At 47.3% G+C, this 15,825-nt stretch overlaps 1 protein-coding gene across 14 annotated transcripts in view; it reads left to right on the top strand.

The window, feature by feature from the left end:
* The window catches only part of ZNF831 (zinc finger protein 831), a 174,068-nt gene that overhangs the window by 68,915 nt on the left and 89,328 nt on the right, over nucleotides 1-15,825 (top strand). Inside the window, exon 5 of one of the 14 annotated variants that reach the window (XM_032605023.1) lies at nucleotides 9,602-9,874. The exons of the other annotated variants lie outside the window; for them this stretch is intronic. Within the exon in view, the coding sequence (XP_032460914.1) occupies nucleotides 9,602-9,795 (194 nt within the window). The 3' untranslated portion in view covers nucleotides 9,796-9,874. Of the gene's footprint in view, nucleotides 1-9,601; nucleotides 9,875-15,825 lie in introns of those variants that run through there. 14 annotated transcript variants of the gene reach the window in all.

Below are 15,825 nucleotides of genomic sequence, written 5' to 3'. Positions count from 1 at the left end.
GACCACATCTTGAGTGGGGGGTGTGTTTCCAAAGCCAACAGCAGTCAAAATTACCTTTGAAAATTCTACAAGTCCATCATAAGAGTATGAACGGTGTCTACAGCTCTGAGCAGAAATTCTCAGGCATAACGTGTTTGAGGACCATTGAGAGGGAAAGGAAGGAAAGAAAAAAGGCAGTCCGTCCATCCGGGCTGCTTTGACAACAAACAGCAATTTCTGGTGAGGAATTCTCAAAGGTCCCCTCTTGGCCGCGTGGTGTATGCGATTTGGTTTCAGCATGAAGTGTCTGAAACTGTGATGACGTCTTACTGGACTGGCTTGTTGCCGGGGGATTAACTGAGATGTTGGATCTGTGTAGGAGGTAGTGAGTTTCAGAAGTCAGGGTTTAAGTTAAATGTGTGATGGGACCCTGCTGGGGCGGTTTCTCATCTTACCTGAGCACCTGTCTTCCTGGTGCCAGTTTAAGAATTGGGGGGCCGTTCTCCACTTGGCAATTACGCCCGTGTAATTAACGGTCAGAGAAAGACCATGTTTTGTAGCTTAAGGGGAAGTTCACCACTAAGCTTGTTATGAAAACGATCTCTCGCTGTTTACTCACCAAGTTAGGGTCTTAGGGACTTAGGAAGGGCAGCTTTGCAAGTGCGTGCTGTGTGCGGGCGTGCGCATTTGTGTTCTCGCGTTTGAGTGTTATTTTTCCATTAGGAAAAGCAATTGAAAAACCCACACGTCCATACAAAGTGGGTGACACCACCTGAGCAAAAGCCACTACTGATTCTCTTTTGTTGTGGTTATACAATTCCTGATGCATCTCTCCTGATGAGGTCACCGCTCTGAAATGAATACTTTTCTTTCCAGAGCGTGGGGCACGGTGGGGATGAGTGCAATGTCATTCAGCTGTTTGCATTTCGAGTGGGACATTCTAGTCTCTGGGAGCTTAAAACCCATCAGCAGCCACAGCCCTATTACCCTTTTCCTAATATCACAGTTACTGACCCTGGGCTGCAAAAGAAGAATTTCATAATTAGGTTTGCCCTGTTTCTGTGTTTATGTGCACATTTCTTTCTCTCTAGCCGATGACATATCAACTTTTATTTATTTTATTATTGAAATCCTTTGTGTTAAAAGGACCGGCTCCATTAACTGAGACCTGTTCTATTTCCTCCAATGCTGGGATACATTAAAACATTCCGTGGTATAAAGAGCACTCTTAAATATTTCCTTAGAAACGCCTTTTGTGGAACTGAATGGAGAACACTGATGTGGTCGAGGTTAATTATTCGGGCTTTTGCCGGGCACATTGGAAGCCGTGCTGCTTCTGCTGGTACACGGACTAAAATTGGAACACTGAAGAGGAGCCCAGCGTGGCCCTGTGCCCAGATGACACATCTGAAGTCATATTGATTGAGGGAGATGCTTTATTGAACGATATGAACTCCACCGAGTTTCTGGGTTTGCAATTTCCTGCAGCTGGCGTGGCTTCTGGCAGTAAACACTGTGTGATTCGGGGCTACATTTAAAAGTGAGATTTTAGAAAAATCTCCCAATAACTAAACTCAGAGGGCACTTTCAGTTTAGGAGCTGCACCCACATCTAATCCCCCCAACAGACTTGTGATGAGTGACTCATTCTCATTTTGCAGAGGGAGAAACTGAGACTCAGAGAGGCATCCAGTGACTTGCCCAGGGCCACCCAGATGATGAATCTGGGGGTCCAGGGTGTTTCCTACAGTCAGAGATGTCACATCTGCATGTCACCTGTGCAATTAGTTGCTTATGTGATCCATTTAAGCTCACTGACAAAAACCATAAATACATTTATTTAAAAAAAAAAACTGTTTATTGACACCAAAAATGGAAAGCCAATATCACATGCCATTAAAAGAACGTTACAGAAAGAAAATGCTATGAACAATATTTTCTTGGTAAATAAATTCTAGCTAGACTGTTGTGGGCAGAAGACCAAGAGCCCTAGGTACACTCCCTTTGCTTAAAAAGAGATTTGGAAGCGTTAGGGAGGTGTTAGAGATATATTAGCATGCAGCTGAGACGTTCTTCTTTCCCTAATTAGAGGGATGTAGGGAGAATAGCTTTCTCACTGGGTGATTCCATTTTATTTAACACTAAGCTTGTGACTCACCGCCCACTGGGGGGTCTGAGCCCCTCCCTGGGACTTTCTTGTGCTGTCATATCCGCTTTTCTCTGTCAGTAAGATCCGCCTGGCTTCTACGGTCTTATCTGGGATTTCCTCAACTCTTGGAAGGCCTTCACCTGTATCAACTTAAACTCTACGTTCAACAGAGTTGGCTGTAGAGGCCATGGGCCGACATTCTGCGAAGACCCTGCTTGCAGACCGAACTTTTCTGCCTCGTGGGGGTGGGCGCTTGGGGGGTGTCAGAGGTCTCCTAGGCAGGTTCAAACTCTGCATTTGTAAGACTCTGAGATGGGGCTTCCCTGGTGGCGCAGTGGTTGAGAGTCCGCCTGCCGATGCAGGGGACACGGGTTCGTGCCCCGGTCCGGGAAGATCCCACGTGCCGTGGAGCGGCTGGGCCCGTGAGCCACGGCCGCTGAGCCTGCGCGTCCGGAGCCTGTGCTCTGCAATGGGAGAGGCCACAACAGTGAGAGGCCCGCGTACCGCAAAAAAAAAAAAAAAAAAAAAAAAAAGTCTGAGATGCTGACCCAGAGGCTTCCGTGGCTGAAGGAGGGATGGTGGGAAATGCCCAGGGTGCAGAGAGAGGAGGTGGGAGGGACCAGGCACATCTGAGACCTTGGTGTGGGCTGATCCTTCTCCTGAGGAGGGTGGGGAGCCATTGGTGGATGTGGGTGCAGGAGAGGAGGGCAGAGGGAAGACCAACGTAGGTGCAGGGGGGAGAGAGGCTCGGGGTAGGTAGAGTGGATACCTAGGAGACTGATGAGAAAGTTCCTGAAACAGATTGGGCAGGTTTGCATTGAAAAAGAACTTGGAAAAAAGGGATGCTCCACCTAGAGGAATAGAAACGTTAACTATTAGTTTTTAGTTATGCGTGTAATCGTGAACCATGCTTCTTTTAACACATTAAAACATGGTAATAAGGCTCAGGTTCACTGTGACCACCAGCCCCATTCCCAAAGGCCCTCTCAGGTAAAACTACAGTTTGGAATTAGGAGGGCATCTGCCAGATCGTTATTTCTGTGTGCGTGCGTGTGTGTATGTCTGTGTTTAACATGAGTGGTACCACACTGCCCACCTCATCGTGCAACTTGCTTTCGGTTAACTCAACAACATTTTGTTGTCTTCCCACACTGCTAGTACATACAGACCTATCTCAACAGTGTAGGTAGGGACAGAGTCTCTCGGGGTGGGGCTGCTGTAATTTTAGGTAGTCATTCTCCCAATAATGGACAGTTCATCATTGCCAGTGCTTCACTATGGCATTGTGCTCTTTGGACCCACTGTCCATGACTCCCTGACCCAAGCAGGGGGCTTCTCTAGGGAAGACCCAAGAGGGAGAATCACTGGGTCTTTCTTATGTTGCACATTTAAAGAAATTTTGTGTTATATTGGAGTATAGTTGATGTACAGTGTTGTGTTAGTTTCTGGTGTACAGCAAAGTGATTCAGTTATGCATGTACATACATCTATTCTTTTTCAGATTCTTTTCCCACATAGGTTATTACAGAGTATCGAGTAGAGTTCCCTGTGCTATACAGTAGGTCCTTGTTGATGATCTATTTTATATATGGTAGTGTGTATATGTTAATCCCAAACTCCTGATTTATCCCTCTGGTAACCATAAGTTTGTTTTCTATGCCTGTGAGTCTGTTTCTGTTTTGTAAATAAGTTCATCTGTATCCTTTTTTTTTAGATTCCACATATAAATGATGTCATATGATATTTGTCTTTATCTTATACTTCACTTAATATGGTAATCTCTAGGTCCATCCATGTTGCTGCCAATGGCATTATTTCATTCTTTTTTTTTTTTTTTTTTTAAATATTTATTTATTTATATTTATTTTTGGCTGTGTTGGGGCTTCGTTTCTGTGCGAGGGCTCTCTCTAGTTGCGGCGAGCGGGGGCCACTCTTCATCGCGGTGCGCGGGCCTCTCACTGTTGCGGCCTCTCTTGTTGTGGAGCACAAGCTCCAGACACGCAGGCTCAGTAGTTGTGGCTCACGGGCCTAGTTGCTCTGCGGCATGTGGGATCTTCCCAGACCAGGGCTCGAACCTGTGTCCCCTGCATTGGCAGGCAGATTCTCAACCACTGCGCCACCAGGGAAGCCCTATTTCATTCTTTTTTAGGGCTGAGTAATATCCCATTGTATATGTACACCACATCTTCTTTATCCATTCATCTGTCAGTGGACATTTAGGTTGCTTCCATGTCTTGGCTATCGTAAATAATGCTGCAGTGAACATTGGGGTGCATGTATCTCTTCAAATTAGAGTTTTCTCCAGATATGTACCCAGGAGTGGGATTGCAGGATCATATGGTAGCTCTCTATTTTTAGTTTTATGAGGAACCTACATAGTGTTTTCCATAGTGACTACACCAATTTACATTCCCACCAACAGTGTAGGTGTTTTCTCCACACCCTCTCCAGCATTTATTATTTGTAGACTTTTTGATGATGGCCATTGTGACCGGTGTGAGGTGATACCTCATTGTAGTTTTGTTACATCGCACATTTTTATTAGATATTTCCAAGTTGCTTTCTATTTCACATTCCCATAAATAGCATGTACTTCTTTCATTGATCTTATCAAACTTAAAAAAAATCTGCAAGATGGGTAAAAGATGCTATCTCGAATGCCCATGGCCAGGAGGGCCTTTCCACCCGTGCTTTGCATCCCACTGGGGGGTCCATTCCCCAGACAGACCATGAGGAAGCCTGGTATTATCCAGTGGAAAAAAACGTGGAGGGCTGAGTAGACTATTTTGCTTTTAAATCACAGAGAAGTGAGTCTCTCTTGACCAAACTTTAAGTCCACTGGGTACAATTTGATGTTCTCTCCAAATATTAATAGATTTGTTCCTCGGCCGAGGCATGAAGTCTTAGTCTGCTCCGAGAGAGGTCTGTCACTGCAAAGGACACAAGGCCACACAGGACTTCCTCTGTGCCGAGCCAATTCATTAGACCCGGGGAGCAATTTGCAGGAGAGATTAATTGATTTGCAGGCTGCCCAGCACTGAGTGTTACTCAGCTACCTCCCAGAAAGCTCAGGCTGCCCGGGAGCTCGACAGAGCAAACAGTAATATGTGAGACTTTAGTCAAAGGCTGAGCGTTGTCTTCATTCCTCATTATAAACAGAAGCCAGAGCGATGAAGTTCTCAGCCCCTTCTGGTTTAGTGTGCCATAGTCCAGGCTCCCGGAATAAAATGAGAAGGCTCGCGGAGCCGCAGCTGCCAATATGATAGCAATGTTCTCTTCGCAAGCTGTGATTATCCCCAGACAGACACCTTGCTTATCTTGCTCTGAAAAGTTGCTATACCAGAGGTGGAAATTTCAACTCTGCATGCCTGTATCAGAAAGGACTCTTTGGGGTGTGGGGAAAAGAGACTCAATTTAAATTGACCTAGACAGAAACATTCATCATCTCATGGAACAGAGAAGGGGGCTTCAGGCATGGCTGGATCCAGAGGTACCAATGATGTCACTCGGACTCAGTTTCTCTCCATCTCTTGGCTGCTCTTCTGGGTCAGCATCACTGGCTCCTCTAGTACCTGCCCTGCCGAACATGCTTGACTCCTTTCCGTAACCCAAGTCCCCAGACTGAATCCGGGTGGCCTGGTTGGGGGTAGGCGTCTCTCCTGAACCAGCCACTGGGGATTTGAGTGGCCCCTGTCCTTGTATGGAGGGACGGGTTGGGGCCACCTCCGCTACAGCCTTTAAGAGTAGAGGAGAGACAGTTTCCCAAAAGAGTCGGGGCCCAGATGTCCAAACCGCCTCTTCCTCATGGTTTAATGGAATTCAGCATCTGTGTTGTGAGCAATCATGCCCCCTGAGAGGGGAGAAGCACAAGATGCCATGAGTCCTCTCGTCAAGGAGCTTGGGGACCAGTTGGTGGACCGAGACACCTTTGTGAAATAGATGAGAGTTCCTGTGCGATTAGCGGGGCCCGCTCTGTGCCAGGCAGTGTGTGGGAGCAGAAAGAGAGGCAGACAGGAACACAACACTGCCCTGTCCTTAGGGAGAGCCCAGTCTGGCAGAGGGAGCCGGCACCGACTGGTAAACAAGTCATTACACATGCAATGCGGTAAGCTGGCTGATATGATTAAGCTTCCAAATGAGCGATCCTGACAAGAGCGGCTGGAGCGTGGAAGGGAGAGTGGGCTAGCATAAACAGGAACAAAACAGGAGGGGGCCGTGCTTCCGACGCCCATCCCAAGGCCCCCGCATCGGGGCGCCCACTGCAGGAGGAGTGCGGCCCCCTACGGAGACCCGCAGCCTGTCACTCTTCATCATTCCTTTTCTCCTCCTTGGATCATAAAGGGTTTTTGCCATCCACAGTAAACTGCCGGAAATGGAGGCGCACAGCACTTAACTACTAGTTACTTACTTACCTAAAACGCTACGTGTTTCCCTCGGCAATCGCTAACAGATTCCTAAAGAAACGGGGCGACGCGATCTGAATTCTGATTTCTGCGCCAACAGAAGGTGGGAGGGCAAAAGTGGCCCGTGCACTCATGGCCGGTTCCACTGGGGAGGTGGGAGGCCAGGGCCGTAGAGTCACATCCCTTCAATCCCAAACCTGAAATGGAGACGGCTCTGCTTTGGAAGGGCTCTCTGGAAACTGTCCTCACCTTTGAGTTGGGAGAGCCCCTTCTCAGCAGAACCCACAAAAGGAGTCTTGTTCTAGAATTTTCTATGTCGAAGGCTGGTAGACAAATGGAATCAGAGGGAAGTGATGATTTCAACAGACCTACAGATGGGGGACAAAATCATGAAGGGTTCCGGGCTCACCTCGTTGGATCTTTCACCTCCACTTGTGAGCTGGTCTTTAGGAGGGGCAAGGCTGCTTTGGTTTTGGAGACAGGTGGCCTTTAGGGTTAATTCTAACTAAGGATTAGTGGCAAGGGGAGGCAGAGTGGTGTCACCAATAGGGAGCCTAGAGGGGAAATACTGTTATATAGACCAGCTACATGGAGTCATAATGAGAAGGTCGTTCTCAATTCCCTGTTAAGCCTCTGCTTACATCACAAAGGAAGTCTTGTCTTGATGCTAATATGTCTTTAAACACCTGCCCAACTAAAAGTCTTTACTAATCTCCCTTTGAACAGACAAAGGTTGGGTTTCAACCTCTAGCTAGAATTTGAGAACACAGTTCTGGTTTTATTGTTTGTATTTTGGCAGGGACCTTCTCAGGCCAGATACTTCATCTCACCCAGCTTCCTCCTACAATAGGCCTTGAAAAGCCAAATACTTCTTCCCTCTCCCTCTCTCACAGCCTCCCTTAGGCCAAGAGTAGTGCAGGGAAGAAACTTTTGTTTTTGGAGTCAGAAGAATTCATTTGAGTCCTGACTTCTCCTCTTACCACTCCCTTGGCCAAGGTCATCCCTTCTCTTTCCCTCAGATCTTCATCTGTAAAATGGGGCCATTTCTGAGTCCGCAGGTGTCAGAGACATTCACCTATGCTGACTCACTAACCTAGCCCTTGAAAAGCCTATGAGGGCGGTCTAGAATATCCCACTCATCTCTCCAGAGGACTGTTCAGACACTCAAGCTACATGAGATGGTGAGTTGGAAAGATGCTGTGTCACCTATAGGGGCTTTGTAGGTGTGCTGGTTATCCTGGCTGACAGTGGGGGACCGTGGGCTGTATTTCCACCCAGGTCTGGGAAAGATATCTGCAAGTCAAAGCGATGAATCAAGGAACAGTGAATTTCAGCTAGGGAGCTACGTGGTATGAGCCGATACTGGGGGCACATGAATTTATGCACTTGGATACAGATGGTGCTCTCCCTGCCGGGGTAAGACTGGCCCCAAAGGTAGAGGAGGCAAAGGGATTTGAATAATCCTCTGCTCCTGCCCCATCCCATCTCACACCTCCCTAGCAACGATGAGCTCTTCTTAGGGACGCTGTCTTCCTCTAAATAAACGCATTCACGGCGGCCTTCACCCGCCGTTGGATGCTGGCAGGGAGCAGTGGGGAATCTGGTCCAACAAGGATTGCTTCCTGCTTGAGCATTTGGAGTTTCCTCCAAATGTTTTTCTTCATCCAGTTTTCAGTGTGGCCCCATGGGGTCAGGAGGGGGATGTCGTGGCCATTCTCCATCCTAATTAGAAGTCTTGCCCAAGTTCAGACATGAAGGAAAAGAACGAAAGTTCCCTTCCAAGGTTTTTCCTTTGCTAAAACTCTTTAAATTTTGGCTTGTTTACTTCTCTGACTTCCAGAGACACGAAAAAGTAATTTTCGTGCCCCCCTCCACACAGACATTAGTGATCATTTTCAGTCATTTTCAGCTCTCCCTTTTTTGCTACGAGGCACCTGGCATTCCGGGAATGGACCAAAGCCATTTTTCTAAGTACTCGCGTTTGAAATTATTAAGTGTTCATTAAGCACCCCCGGGTGCAAAGCACTCCCGGAGATGTTTGTTTCTCAATTTTCTATAATTTCCTGATTTTTTTCCCTTCGCTAAAGGCAGATTGAAAAATGAACTCAGTGCATTTGAGTCTCTGAATCATAGTTAATGTGCAACGCCCCCTCCCTTAACCGCGCTGTTTCTCTTCTGCCCCCTCTTGTCTCTTTTCTTATCAATCCGATAAAGTTCTAATTCTTTTTAACCCCTACTCAGGGGCTGGAACTTTTTGTTTGTTCCTGACTACCTGCCAGGAAGAAATGAGTGCAAAAGCCGTGACCAGCACTCGCCCGGGACTGCGGGTGGGAGCGGAGCGATGGAAAAATCGAGAAGGCGGCAAAGGCAGCCTTTGATGGGCAGCGGGGCCGCGGGCAGCTCTGCGGCATCGGAGCCGGTGCAGGATGAGCTCGGGCTCAGCTCCCGGGGGGCCCTGCCCCCCACTGATTGGCATCAAGGACCCTCGAGAACCCCAATCTCTGAGTGGACCCTTCTGGAAAAACACAGAAGCCCGAAGACCCCCTCCTGTGCGCCCTCACACCCCGTGATGCTGAGTCTTGTATGAGCAGAGAGAAAGGCTGTTTTTCTCTTTCTCTCTTTTTTTTTTTTTGACAACAACCTCACATAACCTCAAAAGTTGCCCATGAATTTACCAAAACTTTTTTAATGAAACTATTCTAACCTCTGGTGGGGGTTAAAAAAGAAGCCCTGGGAATTTATTACCCAGAAAAAAAAAAAAAAAAAAGGCAGCACGACTTTTTATTTGATGGGAAATCGTCTTCCAAGCTTCAAGGGCGCCCCCTAGCGCCAGTCTGCGAGGAGCAGGCAGCGCTGCTCCCCCTCGCCCGCGAGCCCGGCTGAAACCCCAGCTCTGGGTCCCTCTCTGGTTGGGCGGCGGGGGGGGGGGGGCCCTGATCTCGCCCAGTTGTGCGTCCGGCCTGGACCGGACCTCGATTCAAGCGCGGGGGAAGCTGTGTTGTCGGGGAGACCCGCTCTGAGTACCAGGCGACCCCTTGGCACGAATTTATTTTCTGTTCTTTGGAATTCAGGTGACTACAGCCCAAGGATGGGAGAGGACAGTTTTGATCCAAGAGCCCAAGTGCTGTTTGAAAGAGGTTGGACCCCCGCTGAAGAAGTGACTCTTGCCACTGTCTCAGCACACAGGCGACCCTGGCTTTTTTTCGGTCGTTTCATTGCTCATGTAAATGCCACCCAGATGTGCGAGAGTAAAAACCGGTACTAAGAGAAGGGGCAGCAGCCCTAGCCGAGAAAGGAGGGAGGGAGAGAGGAAGAAAAGAGGAGGGTGATAAGATGGGGGTAAAATAAAGGACTCAACGGGGCGGGAGGGCGGGCTGCCGGACCTTTTCAGGGCTGCCTGTTCCAAGGTATGTGATGCAGGATCCAGGATTCTGCTGCAAACGCAGGCTCCCGGCTCTTTGCACACCGAACAGGACTTGTCGATCTTTCCGTGCCAAGTATGTGAGATATTTCTATCCTCCCCTACTTGGAAACACACCGGTTCTCCTTCAGAACTGGCCGTGTTTTTAAGACGCACACGTTAAAAGTATTAAAAAGCAAATATTCTAAACTAGGGATGCGGGAGAGGAGAGAGCGTGCGGTAGCCTGCTTGGCAGGGGTACCAGTGGGGCAGCATCAAGAGGGCGGGCTCGGAGAGGAGCTGCGGTCCTGCGTCCTCCCGAGGCGTCTCAGCTGCCCGACACCTCAGTTTCCCCATCTGTGCCGTGGAGACGATAAATAACAGTATCCCTTTTGTTGGGCTGTTGACATATCACTTATATCTATCATTTAAAATAGGGCTTAGCATCATACTTTACGGTGAGCATGCCAGCTCCTGTTTATTAATCTATCTCTAGAGAGGAGCCAGAGACCCAGACTTTTCCATTAAGTTAAATCTCCCAATTTGTACTTGATGGGAATGAATCCACATTAAAAAACAAACACATACATACACAGTGGTCTGAGCCCCAGTAGAGTCAGGTACTTTGAGACCTTTACTTGGCAGCCTGCCGGGAGGCATGGGAGGGGAGGGAGGATAGAGGAGGGAGCTGGCTGCCACCCCTCCCTGTCACCTACTACCCGCACATCCGGGACACTTGAGCCAAATGCTGAAGCCAGTGGCGTCACAAGTTCTTTCGGGGTGAATGGATTTTGGGGAAATGACCCCTTTTCCTCTCCCCCCAGCCCTCCCCCCCGAGAACATGGGAGGGGACCACTTTGAGTCCATGCCCCACCGGGAAGCCATGATGGAAATGTGTTGGAATGTGGGCAGCCACGGAGGAGTGAGGAGGGGGGACTTCCCCTCCTTGTCCCTGGAGACCCCGCTTGCCCCTCCTGGCAACTGTATGCTTTTCACCAGCCCAGGTGCCTTTCAACCTTGGTGTTTCAAGCACATCTGGCTTCTGTCTTCGGTTTGGTGACATCGTCTCTGCCAGGCGGGCTTCTCATAAGTTCCTGCACCAGGAGAGGAGAGCATGGGGCGGGGGGGGGGGGCTCGCCTCTGCTTAGTCCCCTCCTGGGTTTCCTGTGTCCCCTCCTGATTGGCACGTCCTTCTGCCCTGATGCCTGGGCACGTGCCTCACTGCCCATCTACTCTTACTGCTTTGATCTCTCTGGCTGCTCTTTGCACGTGGCCCAGCCCTGGGCGAGGTGCTTCCTTCACTCGGCCCTCCACGCACTCACAGGCCACTTACTGAACATCTGTTGTGCTGTGACATTGTTCCTTGAAGGGCACATCAAGCCCATTTCACTGAGCTCCCATTGTCTCCAAAAATGTTGAGAGTTTAAAGCTTCTCCAAGTGTCATAGAGAAAACAACAACAGAAATTACATGGCACAGTGATTCCAAAAAGCATTAGAGAGTACCGAGAGCCAGAGGCACGAATTCCCATCTATCTTGGTTCAGATGGAGTAAATAGAATATGTTATTGATTTTTAAAACCACACATTAGTGGTTCAAAAGAAATTGGTTTTGTATGTTTTAGTATGAAAGCAATTATTTTCCTTTTAAAACTGCTTCCTGGGTCTGTATGGGTTTTTTTTGGTTTCGTTTTTTTTCTTCTTTCCCTTTTTGTTCTGCAGAGCAAAATACTGCATGTTGCTAAGTGGAGGGGGAAAGGCTCTTCATTTTTCACTTGTTAATCTCTCTCCGCTTTACCTTTTAAATTCTATGTTCTATTGTGTTCAATTCCAATGAATTTGGATTAATTTAAGTAACGTTTCATTATAGATTCAATGCATACGTATTGTTTTTTAAATTAAGAAACGGGGAACATTTTTAGTGACTTTTAAGTCATGCTGCATCAAAGCTAAGAAAATCCACTTAGCCTGGTTTAGTCTGGAAGTTTCCTTGAAGAGGAAGAGGTGCTTTTTGGTTGTGTTTGCTTTTGTTTACCTTCCCCCATCTCTCCTTGGATTATCTGCAGCTCGTTTAGTAAGACCTGCGTTGGTTCTGACAGCTTGAAGCTTTCAGTGCTTCTGAGGACAGAGGACATATTTCTTTGCTTCCAGTTTTGCCACTCAATAAATTTGAGGAGTCACGAAGCCGTCATCTGTGTAGTTAGATAAGGGAGAAGATGATTTCTCTATTATTTTGCTTAGAAGAATGGGAAACTAGATTAATCACTGTCCTTTGGAAGGGACTCTTAATAGAAGAGACTGGCTCCTTTCACTGGACTCATGGTGTGTGCCCACACTGGATGGTTTTCCAGGGGTTGGGAGCAGACAATCAGGGCGCAAATTTTAAGTCTGTCACTAGGTGACGTTAGGTAAATCCTTAATCCCACATTCAACATGGTTAGGAAGGGGCTGGGGATCCTGGGTATCCATGGCACACACCCACCTCCTTCTCTGGGACAGAAGGAAAGTAAGCAATGTCTGTAAGAGTCAGGAGAACAGTTTGTCATGGGTTCTAATTCTTGGCAGCATGGGACCGAAATCCAACTCAGAAAGATTTAAGCACACGATTCCTCATGAAACAAAAAGCCCAGGGACTCAAACAGTATCACCAGACTTAGGGTTAGAGGTTTATCCCTCTTCCTGAGTTAGCCTTCTTCTGGGTGGCTTTCATTCCCAGGCACGTGGTGGTCCCCAGAGGCCCCAGCGTACATCCTACCCACTTAGCAGTTGCGGTAGGGGGTGTTCTAATTGAAGTCCAGCACTGACTCTGACTTAGTGAGGTTTGGGTCGCATGCCTAGCCCTGAACCTTCTGTTTGTCCAGATGAGTGGAATATGCCCACTCCTGGAGATGGGAGGGGGTGGTGATTGATTATAAACCAGCCAACTCATATTGAGACGAGATGTTCCCGGAAGGTGGAGGAAAGGCTGCTGAAATCAGAGAACAGCCCACTCTTGCATCCTAGGTAGAGGAGAACAAAGAGTGGGGCAGTTGCACTCGGCGTGCCGTGGGCTACAAGGTGACAGTTGTAGTCAGTACCACTGGTGCCCTGCCCAGATCCCTTTTCAAGCCAGGCGCCCACCCATCTCCATGTCCTGGCTGCTGCCCTCTCTTATCTGTACCCTTCTCCAAAGGATTGGCCCTTGGCTGATGGGAATTACTTTGCCCCCAACGTAGACACAGACCCTGGGGTTGGTCCACAGCCCCTGACTGATTGATGGAGGGATAGGACCACTCAGCCCTTTGGCCTCCGGGTGGGATGAGTTTTGTGATACAATTCACACTCCAGCCCTCCCTGTGGGCATCTCCAGAAATCCTTGTTATCTAACCTCGTCTGGCTTCTCTCACTCATCTCAAGTTTCTCTCAGGTGGGCCCTCTCAAAAAGTCAGTTACACGAGAGCCCGAGATACCAGTTATTTATGAATCGAGAATCACAGCTATTCACCACTTACTCCCCGGTATAAGGCTGTCCCCTATTTTCTCAACACAAAGATCCGAAGGAGTTTCTGGACCAACCTGAAATACATCAAGACAGAGATGAAGCAGGCCAACTTCTCCTTGCAGTATTTAACGTATTCAGCTGGTTGCACGCAGCCCTTGAAATCACACATTACATAAAACACCGGTGGAGCGACATTGTGTTTTCTACTCACATTTCAAGAAGCCATTCTAGCTGCACTTGTAGCATGCATCTTTGAGATGGCTTTTGTCATCGCTAGAGCCCCTGGTTTGAGGCACCTAATAGAGATTTCCGAGCGCAGCATCTTGACTTTCATCCCAGCTCTTTGAGATTTAGTACTTTTAGAATCAGAGTGCAATGCCATCCTAGAAATTTATCCACGGCCACGAGCACCCATTTACATATTAGGTCGGCCACTTTCATTTCTCAGGTAGGTGCCTGTTCCCAATTTTCACCAAATAAACACATCCTGTTTCGCTTTTTAAAGCAGCCTACAAGGGACTTGTTTACGATAACACCCAAAGCTTATAATTGTGTCCCAAGCACCCAGGAAAAATGACTAAATGTATATTCAGGGTCCCCCCTCCCATCACTTTTTGAAACCAGTTTTTTCAGATGCTGTCTATGTAGGACCCAAACCAGCACTGACTGGCATTGTTTCAGGCTAATGTGTCTTCCTAAATAGTATTTTGTCATTTACAATGAAGTCACGGAGAGAGCTCCCTGAAAAATGGGAGACTTTGTAGGGATTTGATTAATAAAGCAACTCCTTCTTTTCTGAGGGATAAATTGGGGGGGGGGGACCTCTCTTACACTTGGGCATATCATATCCTCTGATCATCAAAGGAACCGAAACGGGACCAGCTGGTCTTGCTTGACTCAGATGTGACATCTTGAAAGCAAAGTGAAATTTGGGAGGACATGGAGAAGGGATGCTTTCTTTGCTGTCTTGGTACAAACAGAGGTAGAAAAAGACCTAATATCTAAATGATGATCCAATCGTATGGGGATATTTGGGAGTAGCTATGTTTCCCCATATGCATTATTTTATTGTTTTGTTTTCTGCTTTAGAATTATGCATTTTTTTTTAAATTTAAATTGTATTTTCTATTAGAGTATAGTTGATTTACAATGTCGTGTTAGTTTCAGGTGTACAGCTGAGTGATTCAGTTATACGCATACATATATCCATTCTTTTTCGGATTCTCTTCCATATAAGTTATTACGGAGTACTGAGTAGAGAGTTCCCCGTGCTCTACGGTAGGTCCTTGTTGGTTACCTAGTTTACGTACAGTACTGTGTGTACGTTAATCCCAAACTCCTGACTTAGCCCCCGCACACCCAACGTTTCCCCTTTGGTAAGTTGGTTTTTGAAGCCCATGAATTATTTTAAAGCGTCATTCCTTTCAAATTCCTTTATCATAAACATCTTTATTCTCAAACTTCAGTTCTGTTCATTGCTCAGCCATATTATAATTTGTTTGCAATGTCTTATATTATCTAATAAGATTCACAGGAGGAATAATCTTAGCAAATATCGACGGGGTGGACACCATGGGCGAGTCACTCTTCTGAGCTCTTTTATCATCCCCTGTGAACTTCTTGATGGAAATACAAGTGCTAAAATTATACTCTTTCGTTTTTTTTTGTTTTTTTGTTTTTGGCCGTGCTGTGCGGCATGCAGTTCTCTGGCCAGGGATCAAACCCGTGCCCCCCTGCCCTGCAGTGGAAGCGTGGAGTCTTAACCACTGGACCGTCAGGGAATTCCCCTATACTCATTTTAAAGCCAGGAAATGAGGAGGTTACACAAGAAGCAAGCGCTGAAAATCTAGGCAATCTGCCTCCAGACCCAGGTTATGAAATGCTATGCTTCTCATTCCAAATCTCACTAATTATCAGTGGAAGCCCCAAATGAAGTACATTTACGTCTATGGTTTATAAACAAATATTCTGAAAGAATTTTAATCATCCCAAAATATACATATTAGTCATGATAAATGTATACATATATCTTGTATCAAAGGTAATGATACATATATTTACTGTATAGCGGTAGCTAACTTATGTCAAACATAGGTTGACCTGTGATATAAGTTAGCTACTGCCATGTAACAAAACACCCCCAAACTCAGTGGTTCATTTATTCTTGCCCGTGAGTCTTTGGGTTAGCAGGGCATTCAGGTTTGGTGGTCTTGCTGGGTTTGGTCACGCATCTGTGGAGTCAGTGGGGAAACGGCTGAGACTGGCTGGTCTAGGACGGTCTTCCACTCACATCCTGGACGTTGGTTGACTGTCAGCAGGGAGAGTGGGGTTGCATGAAGCATGTGTCTTCCAGCCTCCCAGGGTTTCAGAGAGAGGGCAGATTCTCACAGACCTCTTGAGACCTAGGTATGGAATT

This window comes from Phocoena sinus, chromosome 15 (assembly GCF_008692025.1).
Source record: "Phocoena sinus isolate mPhoSin1 chromosome 15, mPhoSin1.pri, whole genome shotgun sequence".
In the NCBI taxonomy this organism is placed as follows: Eukaryota; Metazoa; Chordata; class Mammalia; order Artiodactyla; family Phocoenidae; genus Phocoena; species Phocoena sinus.
The sequence above is the reverse complement of the archived record's forward strand: the minus strand, read 5'-3'. Positions and strand labels throughout refer to the sequence as shown.